A 9,963-nucleotide genomic window follows, 5' to 3' on the forward strand; every position below is an offset into this window, starting at 1 on the left:
TGACTCTCAGGTTTCAACATTTGGGAAACAGTGATGCTCTAAACTTTGTTGTTTTCAGTGATGCTTCCCTTGGAAATCTCCCTGATAGGGGCACACAGGGGGGGGATATTGATTGGTCTCATGGGAGGAGGAGGGAAGTTTTCTCCTCTCTGTTGGCAATCTAAGAAAATTAGACGTGTGGTGAGGAGTACTCTGGCAGGGGAAACTCTGGCCCTGTCAGATGGAATAGATAATGCCATTTTTCTGACTACTCTCTTTTCTGAACTTACTACTGGAAATGCTGAGCTGAATACTCCTCCGTTGATCTGTGTGACAGACAACCACTCTCTGTTTGATGCCCTTAAGTCAACAAAACGGGTCTCTGAGAAACGTCTTCGACTGGAAATAAGCACCATAAAGGAGCTCATACAGAGTAAAAGAATCAAGAAGGTACTCTGGTCGTTCACAAAAACTCAACTCGTTGACTTACAAAAAAAGGAGCGTCGGCCCTGATGTTATTGAAAGTACTCAGTGAAGGACTATGGTGCTATTGAAAGCACTTAGTTAAGGACTGGGGACACTTATTAATAAAAAATTAAAAAAGGAGTGGAAAGAGGTTTATTTGAAAAAAAAAAAAAACTCAATATTTTCAATCGGATATACATTTCAATTTTTTTTGGTAACTAATCTTTGTTTTGTATGGTTTTTTTATTTATATTTTCTTTTTTTAAAGTATAGGGAGATTGTTAACATGTTATTTCCTCCCTACTCTGTTCACATGGAAGAAGGTTCTTCCGGGTTAAAAATGAGGTTAGCGCATGCGCTGGTTCAAAGGTGAGCGCGTGGGTAAAAAGGGGGCATTGTTGTAGAGGAACCGTGTTGAACGGTGTTGGATATGTAAGCGAAGTGATGAAAGGAATAAAGTGCGTTAACTGAGTAAACGTCATGTTTATTTGATTTAACAGACGGTGTGCAGTGCTCGGGGTGGTGACTGAAGGTGGTGACTGAGTAGTTCTGACGTCACCTTTTTACGGAAGTCACAACGGTTCGTGAAAAATCACAGCTACTTTATGCAGGATGTGTGCATTTGACTTTGGATTGACTGTTTTGAAATTTATCTGGTAGTTACATAGCACCTAGACCTCATTTATCATGAAAAAAGCCTGGAAATTTCAGTTTTGACAATATGGGACCTTTAAGGATTGTTGTGGTCAGCTGACTCTTGAAGGTTTTGATATTCTTCATATTCTGAGTGGTCAGTTCACAGCAGTGATAGAAATGAATGTTTTCCAATAAGTTTAAATTGGTTTTTACATTTTATGGACATTTTTACCTTTAAAAAAGCCATCTAAAAGTGTTCATCATCCTTTGAGCCAAATTCTTACATTTAATCAGTCATTTAGAATAAAAAAGACATTTGGGCTGTTACCAAGCAAATGAAATGAGTATCAACAAAATTCATCTTTGCAATGCAGAGGAAACACAGAAGCTGCATCTGGCATTTAGATATATTACATGGTTTATTTCAGGACAACCTGCAGCTACAGTTAATGCAGGCATAAAAAACATGGAATGGGCTACTCATATTTGAAATTATTTTAAAAAGTAAATAAATAAAAAAATACTTTAAATAAAATGTCTATGACAAAAAAACTCATCTGCATCTTGGATTGCCTGAGGGTGAGCAAACTGTAATTTTTGGGTGAACTATTCCTTTAATGAATATAAGGGTTACCTGAGCGTCCAGCTCCATGATGTGAGCTACTTTATTCCACCCAAACCCCACAAAGCGCCGGTCGTACTCTGGGCTTTCTCTTCTGACCATAACATACGGCTCAAAGTCGGCCTCCCACTGAACTCGGTATGGTGTTGTAGCAGTTCTCCATTTGGCAAAGTCTGTTGGAGCGTGACCTTTTGTCCAGACATGATATCTGTGGACAAGCAAATTACAAATTACAAATTACTTTATTAAGTCAATATTAACTTTATTAAGTAAAACTGTCAAGAATTTTCTAAATAAATTCATTAATAAATACTATTCAGATTGGTTGGTTCAATCAAATAATTTATATTAACTGATATAAAAAATCATGAATGATTCCGTCACATCAGAGAAAATCTCATCTGCCATTACTTTTGAATTACTTTGATTTTTTCTCAAAAACTCTTAAGAGTAATCACCTGAATGTGAACAGAGTGCCCATGTCAAGCTGTGACAGGAGCTCTGCTTTTGATTTGGGAAAGGACAGCCGATAACGCAGAGTTTCAAATGCCGGAACCACAAGAGCCTTTTTAGTGTTCCCCATATCAAGCTGAACAACCGATTTCCTGAGACAGAAACAAGATGGATTACTTGTGGAATGGATTGTACTCTTGTTCACAACCTAAGAACATTTTGTTGGCACCAAAAATGAAAAACATGCTTTAATATACAGTACATGGGTTGAAACTCTTGTATTTCTTCCGATTTCAGAGCAAAATGAGTTTTCCAATCAGCTTTCATCAGATACAATAGCATTCACTTAGTATCTTACTATACTTTGTTTGAAGCAAACATGCACTACAGAGTTTGTTTTGAGTTGCAGATCTGTGTACGATTTTCTCCCCTTAAAGTGACAGTACCAGAATTTACTCCGTTCCTATGAAAATTATGGGTATCAGTTGTGAGATGAAAGCAAAATTGACCAACAATGTTTTACCAATGTAAATTTAGCTTTTCTCACCTGAGGTACTCATAGAGTCCATACATGGGCAAAAAGTCAATATCCGACAGAAACATATAGGGTGTGTTGACCTGCCCCATAGCAACATTACGCAGCAGGTTAACAGGGTAGAACTGGCCTTCTTTATAGACTATGTGGTATCCCACGTTGCTCCTGCTCATCAGGACCTCAGAGCCCTGAGCGTATCGCAGGAACTGCTGGGCTTCAGCATCTGAGAGGTAGAGGGCCAGACTGATGGGCCCTTCCCAGTGTTTACAGATGGCCTCTAGCATCTGAAGTCTGGAACAAAGAAACACTCCAGTAACTGACCAAAAATATATAATATATACAATTTTATACAGTGGGTCTGAAGCAACACACATTTGGTTTATATCCTTTTGCTTCAATGACAAAAGCACTGGTGCTGACGTGAGCAGTTTTGGAGCTCATACTGGATATATTTATCTTATTTGTCAGCATATCATTCCTACGTACCTTATGGTGTTTACATAGTAAAAAACTGTTATTGATAACTTTACGTTTATTTCACATAATGTGAAAAAATTGTGTGGTTCATTGTGATACAGCATATTAAGTTTGTGCGGCAAGTTAATTGGTGTACCAATAAATAATTTTATAGAGCATTCAAATTTTTATTCATGTATAGTAAAAAGATTCTTCAGAACTGAGCATAACTAAAAATATATATATATAAATCGCTACAGAGTTTTCAGACCTGATCATACCCTAATATTTCCAGGTTATCTCAAAACTGTGGAAAAGTATACACAATAGTTTAACATACTAAATGGACTACAATTCTGTCCCTCAGAGCCTCACTTTCATTCAAGTCAAACTAGATGTGGCATCTACTCTGACAGCCTTATTGCCCTTGAGTGCTGTAACTTGGCTGTCAAAGAGGTTATGCCCTCAAAGATGACAATGAATTGTATCCCACAGTGTTGACAAGGACGATAACCCTCTGCCACTGGCACTGACTGATGCGTAGGTTATCTGGGATTCTGGAGTAGCCCATACATGCCTGACTAAACAACCAAGGCTCATTACACTGATCACAAAATCTGTGAAGCTTTGACTCAATACATTTGAATCAGGTTTATTTCCAGAAGCAATTTGCCAGTTAATGTCATTAGTGTGATTAATGATGACAAAGCAGCTTAATTTAAATGAGTTCAGCCCAAAGCGTGAATGCCACTGAGTATGATCAGAAGTAGATTATAGGATACAGTGTGGTTCATTTAGCAGCAAACTAATCTCAGTGTTCATTTACAACATTAACACAGCCACTGTTACAGTTGCATGTTTATTCAGTTAAAATAATATTCCATTTCCTTTGCATCAACAAAACTGTAGGACTTATGATTAGATGAACCATTTTGGGCCATATCTATGAAGTCCCTAAAGTAACATTTGTCATTAAGGACCTTTGAAAGCTTTTAAAATCTTCAAAAACATCCAATTAAAACACCAACAATATTTATATTATATTATCAGTCATGTTATTAAGGACCTTTGAAAGCTTTTAAAATCTTAAAAAACATCCAATTAAAACACCAACAATATTTATATTATATAATCAGTCATGTTAGAAAATACAGAACCCTTAACGTGAAACCGTCTTTCACATGTGCACAAGAAAATTTCACACAAAAATACAATTAAATAAGCACTTTACATAGACAAAAGTTGTTGTTGTTTTTTTGTGGCACCGCAATAGTTACATGTGAGGGCTCCCTATATAGACTTATTTAAAATAACTGCCAATTTTATTAAGAATCATTCCAGAAATATTGTTTATGAATTTACGATACAATTGAAAAACAGAATGCAATTAAGGACCCGGCTGAAGTCTTACTCAAGGAATATTCCATAAGTTCAACTGACAGCATGATAGCGAGCTGGTGTATAACAATATTATTAGTGTTCACATTATGAGATTTTCAAGCAATGATACGGTAACTGTCTCAGAAAATACTGTTGTCATTGGTCAGCGTTTTTTTCACTGACTGAACATGTTCAAAATGTTTTGTTTTTTTCTCAGATCATGGAATGTTTGAAAAATAACATACAAAAATCTGGTGTTGGTCTGTGTCTGTCAGTGTAGTGTGAATTAGTCTAAAGAGCACAAAAGGGACAATTATTGTGTGTTGTCAAGTCAACAAGTCTGAAGGAAAGTAGATGCGTATGCACAGGTAAGCTTCTCTGTCCAGTTGTGTTTTTGGTCACACTTTATTTTAAAGGGGTCAGCAGATGGCAATTTTCCACAAGATGATATGATTCTTTAGGGTCTTAATGAAAAGTCTATAACATTGGTTAAAATTTCTCAATGGTAGTGTAAAACAACACCCTTTTTACCCTGTCAAAATCAGCTCTGTTTTCAGTAACCTGTTTTAGTGCATGTTCCTTTAAATGCACTAAAACGCATTTTCCTTCAATAAGATCAGAAAAACTGTTAGCAACAAAAAGACAAGACCTAAATCCACTGTAAAATCATGATTTTAACCAGCCTGTGAGCATTTGACTGTGGATTGACTGTTTTGAAACTTATATGGTAGTTACATAGCACCTAGACCTCAGTTATCATGAAAAAGGTCAGGAAATTTCAGTTTTGACAATATGGGACCTTTAAACATGGGACAAACTGAAATTACTTTTTGTTAATCAACATTATGCCACAAATGTTGTCGATTGACCTTAACTTGTATAAATTAACCCAAATATCCTCAAAGCCTCCTTTTAGCATTATGTATTAAATATCTGTTGGTGAGGTGATTTGTGCGCTATTGGTGTCTTTATAGAAAGTAAATGCAAGTATGTTTTCTTACCTGTCCATAGACAGCTGGGCCACCAGTGTCACGTCAGTGTTATCTAAGGCTGGTTCGTACTCATAGTGCAGGAAATAGACATGTGTGCGGTGGACTGTGAAGCGCTCCCGACGAAACTCATAACATGGGTCATCTTCATCCAGCTCAGACAGGGTCTTTTGGAGCTGCAAGGATATTAAGAAAACAAGTGTTATTCCATCATGCTGCCTGAACAAAGGAATCATTGCAGACCTCTGCAACATGAAGCACAGTGCAGTGAAACTCACATTCTCTGAGTTGTGGTCTGTTTCGCTGGGACAGCCAAAGAGCTCTCTCCTCAGCAGATTCCCATCATACTCCAGAAATGTCAGATAGAGATTCCTGAAGAACTCCACGTGTTTGTTCTTTACACGCAGTTTCTTCGGAGAGTTCCAGTGAATCACCTGCACAATCAGATGCAGAAGTTCACAAATGTAGACCATGCTTGACCTCTGTCTCAAACTGAACTGCTTGTGTTTCTTTTTGTAGAAGAAACATTTCTACATTAAGCACACATGTATATACGAGGTGTTTGTCCTGACAGCTAATCATAAAATTGTTGTTTGTCAAATTGTTGTTTGAGTCAGCTCCACAGTGATGTCACCTTGAGGTCGGACACATCTTTGTAGCACTTTTCGGAGCGGGTGTGATCCGACAGCTGCACATTCCAAAAGCAGGGCAGCTGGTGCACCAGGAATGGGTTCTGCTTGATCACAGCGTTGAAGATGTCCTGCAGGCACAAAGTTATTCTAAATTACTCTACGGCTGCTAGTTTATTAGACCTTTTAGCAAAATTTTTCTTAATTTAATCACCTTGATTAAATGGTCCTGATTATTTACACACAAATCTTAATTTATATTATTTACTTATCTTATTTATCAACAATTCTTCTCCCCGAGTTACCGTCTTTTGCCATTTCGGAGAGTATCCCAGAACATTATCAAAGACGGTAACTCAGGGAGAAGAATTGTTGAATAAATTATATTATTATTGTTTTTTTCCACACAAAAAGTATTCTCGTAGCTTCGTAAAAATTACGGTTGAACCCCTGATGTCACATGCACTATTTTAACAATGTCCTTGCTACATTTCTGTGCCTTGATCGTGGTAGTATCCTTGCTGTCTATGGCGGGTCAGAGAGCGCTCAGATTTCATAAAAACTATCTTCATTTGTGTTTCGAAGATGAATGAAGGTCTTATGGGTTATAACGACATGAGGGTGAGTACATAATGACAGAATTTTCATTTTTGGGTGAACTAACCCTTTAAATTGTTAATATCAAAGTAGACAGAAGGGCAGATTAAAACAGAGCTCATGTGTTTACCTGATCAGCGAGTGATGTAGACAGCATGCTCATGAGCTCTCTCTCTGCCGTCAGCCGCCACATCTGCTCCCACTTTAGCTTCCTCAAACGATCCAACAACAGCAGAATCACACCTTCAACACACACACCCAACATCATTTGTTGCCCATTACACTAATTCACACTTATAACATAGTGCCCAGTTCAAAATCACAAAAACATGAATAAACTCTTTAGGAATTTTAGTGTATGTTCTAAAACTGGTCTTCCCCTTCAGGAAAGTCAGATAATTAGAAACCTGGCTGGCGTACCGGTGTTAAAGCCTCTGCCCAGTGCTGGCCATGGCCGATGGTTCTTCCACAGGTTCCCCAGGTACCAATCACTCTGATTCTCCACCAAACCAAGAACCTGCTGACCTGAAATGCACAAACACTCCCACAGTGATATTAATGCATCTGTATTTAATGATCGGTAGCATCTAAGCTATGGTGAACTATGGACAAAAATCTGTGTAGTTAATTTAAAGCTTTCACATGCATTTTGGAAAGGAAATCTTTTTAATTTAAAATGAATGTACTCTTTTGTATTCATGATGGATTCATATGGTTTTGGAAAACTTCAATGATATTTGATATATATATATAATAAATATATATTTATTTTATATATATATTTTATATTTTATATATAGGCTATGTATTTAAAATATATTTAATACACCAATTTTTAATATTAAAATTATGAAAAAGTGGTCTGAATGAATGATTCAATGACTTAAATCAATGAATAAATACTTTGTTTCATTACTGGATAAATCAGTGGTTTTTAACGAATCTCTTAAATGAATGATTCAATAACAAATACATTTTTTAACACTCATTTTTCGCCACCTATTGGCGAAATGATTCAATCGACAAAATTATTTGAAGTTACTTTCAAAAGATGACTTGCTATATTTTGATTGCTAACACATCATTGTTTATATCTGAACTATAAACTTTCATCCCAGTATTTCTGTGATAACATGAATGACTGTAAAACAGAAATAATACTGTGTAGTTGAAAAGAATGTTTGTGAAGCTGTTTCTTACCCAAACATGGTAACTGTCTGCTCTCTGTGTCAGCAGCAGCGCGAACGCAGATTTTAATGTTCTGGTATGAATTTTTCAAAGGTTTAATAGACACAGTCGAATCATTGTCATTTAAAAATGGGATCGCATGGGTGTTTGAATCGAGACTGCGATCTTTAAATAATTAATCGTGCAGCTCTACCTTGAATACATGTGAGTGTATACATCTGAAAAAAGTAAAAAGTAGTTTGGGGAGTCGCACCACATGACATGAAGAACAGCACAAATGGTCAATAAGACAAGGACATCTCAAGCTTTCCTTTCCTTTCCTACTTAAAATCATTGACATCTTTGACTGTGGTTGCTGCAGTCAGTGTCTGGTGGAATGATCTGTGACATTATTGATCTTAGCTGCAAACACATGCCTCATTGAACATTAATGATTGTCACATCTGACAAAACGTTGTCTTGTTATGGCAAGTATTTCTGTGGGATGCACACAGTTTTTAATAGGAATCTTCTGAAAGTTCTTGCATTATTTAATTCAAAACATTAGTGAAGTACAAATGACAAATACACTTAATCATTTCAAGTGAATGTTAATTCAAAAATACCCTTGAACTTGTGGAAGACGACCCACAGCTCAGCGATGTCCGTGGCAAAGGTGATGTCAGTATCCAGGACAATGACCTTCTGTAGATCAGAGGGCAGCGTCTTGGTCAGCACCAGCTTCATCAGGCCGTAGATGCCAGAATAATGCTTGTTAGGGATCCAAGACACCTCAGACTGACAAGCACAAAAAGAGCAAATATAAAAAAAATCTAATGAAATCAAAAACTTCAAGACAGCAATAAAGAAAAAAGCAGGAAACAAATAATCATAAAGGAACACCAATGTATGTAACATCACAGCCCTACAGGTTTTGGAAGTAAAAATTTAATTATTTTTGAAAAGTCTGAAATTATTTTTGAAAAGTCTTGCATGTTCCCACACGGACTAACCAAAATGGTTCTCATGCCAGAGCTGGTCTCTCTCAGGAAAATATGCAATGAAAGCAGCAGAGCATGTTAAACATGGACAACATGGCTTGTCCATGTTTAACAGGTTTATAGTTTCTCCTGTGTGTGGTACATACAATTAAGTGTTACAGTATTTTTACATGTCGGACATTTGCATTCTGATTATTGATGCATAAATAAGCACATTAAAGAACACCGGAAAAGTTAAAAAGATTAGATTTCTGTTAGAAATAGCAATTGCTATCACTGATCTTTGTTAAATTAATCTGAGCTTATTATTCCCTTGTACGATTAGCAATTATTAACAGTTTTGAATTTATGATTTGTGATATTGGTAATATTGAAAGTAGGGGTAGGCAAACAGTTCTTTGTATGAAAAAAAGTATAAACTTAGGACAAAAAAAATTAAATAACAATAATAATAATTGCTGAATCCTCAGCGAAGAACCACCATAATCCTGCAGAGTGATCTATCAATTAAAGAAATTACCCTGGAAAACAGAAATGGAATTCCCATTAAGCACAGTGGATAATTTAGTCAAATCAGGCTCTTTAAACTTTCAAAGTACTTTGTACACAAATTTCAATTTCAACTTCAAATGTCTAGGAGTCAATAGTTTCATAGTTTTATGCTCGTTATATTTGTTTATTTTTATTGTCATACCAGCATCTATGGCTATTTTACCTACACTGAACAAAATTATAAACACAACACTTTTGTTTTTGCCCCCATTTTTCATGAGCTGAACTACATGGGCAACTCGATCCACAACGTTGACATCAGCAAACCGTTTACCCACACGACGCCATACACGCTGTCTGCCATCTGCCCTGTACAGTGAAAACCGGGATTCATCCGTGAAGAGAACACCTCTCCAAAGTGCCAGATGCCATCGAATGTGAGCATTTGCCCACTCAAGTCGGTTACGACGACGAACTGCAGTCAGGTCGAGACCCCGATGAGGACGACGAGCATGCAGATGAGCTTCCCTGAGACGGTTTCTGACAGTTTGTGCAGAAATTC

General features: G+C 36.8%; 1 protein-coding gene across 1 annotated transcript in view; it reads right to left on the minus strand.

Moving 5' to 3' along the window:
• The window catches only part of large1 (LARGE xylosyl- and glucuronyltransferase 1), a 40,207-nt gene that overhangs the window by 10,395 nt on the left and 19,849 nt on the right, over window positions 1-9,963 (minus strand). Inside the window, exons 7-15 of the mRNA XM_016293008.1 lie at window positions 8,535-8,706; window positions 7,162-7,266; window positions 6,872-6,984; window positions 6,150-6,275; window positions 5,794-5,949; window positions 5,528-5,691; window positions 2,703-2,981; window positions 2,161-2,307; window positions 1,715-1,910 (exon numbers count right to left, since the gene is read on the minus strand). Of these exons, the coding sequence (XP_016148494.1) occupies window positions 1,715-1,910; window positions 2,161-2,307; window positions 2,703-2,981; window positions 5,528-5,691; window positions 5,794-5,949; window positions 6,150-6,275; window positions 6,872-6,984; window positions 7,162-7,266; window positions 8,535-8,706 (1,458 nt within the window). The remainder of the gene's footprint in view (window positions 1-1,714; window positions 1,911-2,160; window positions 2,308-2,702; window positions 2,982-5,527; window positions 5,692-5,793; window positions 5,950-6,149; window positions 6,276-6,871; window positions 6,985-7,161; window positions 7,267-8,534; window positions 8,707-9,963) is intronic.

This window comes from Sinocyclocheilus grahami, unplaced genomic scaffold (assembly GCF_001515645.1).
Source record: "Sinocyclocheilus grahami isolate Dianchi unplaced genomic scaffold, SAMN03320097.WGS_v1.1 scaffold296.1, whole genome shotgun sequence".
Lineage (NCBI taxonomy): Eukaryota > Metazoa > Chordata > Actinopteri > Cypriniformes > Cyprinidae > Sinocyclocheilus > Sinocyclocheilus grahami.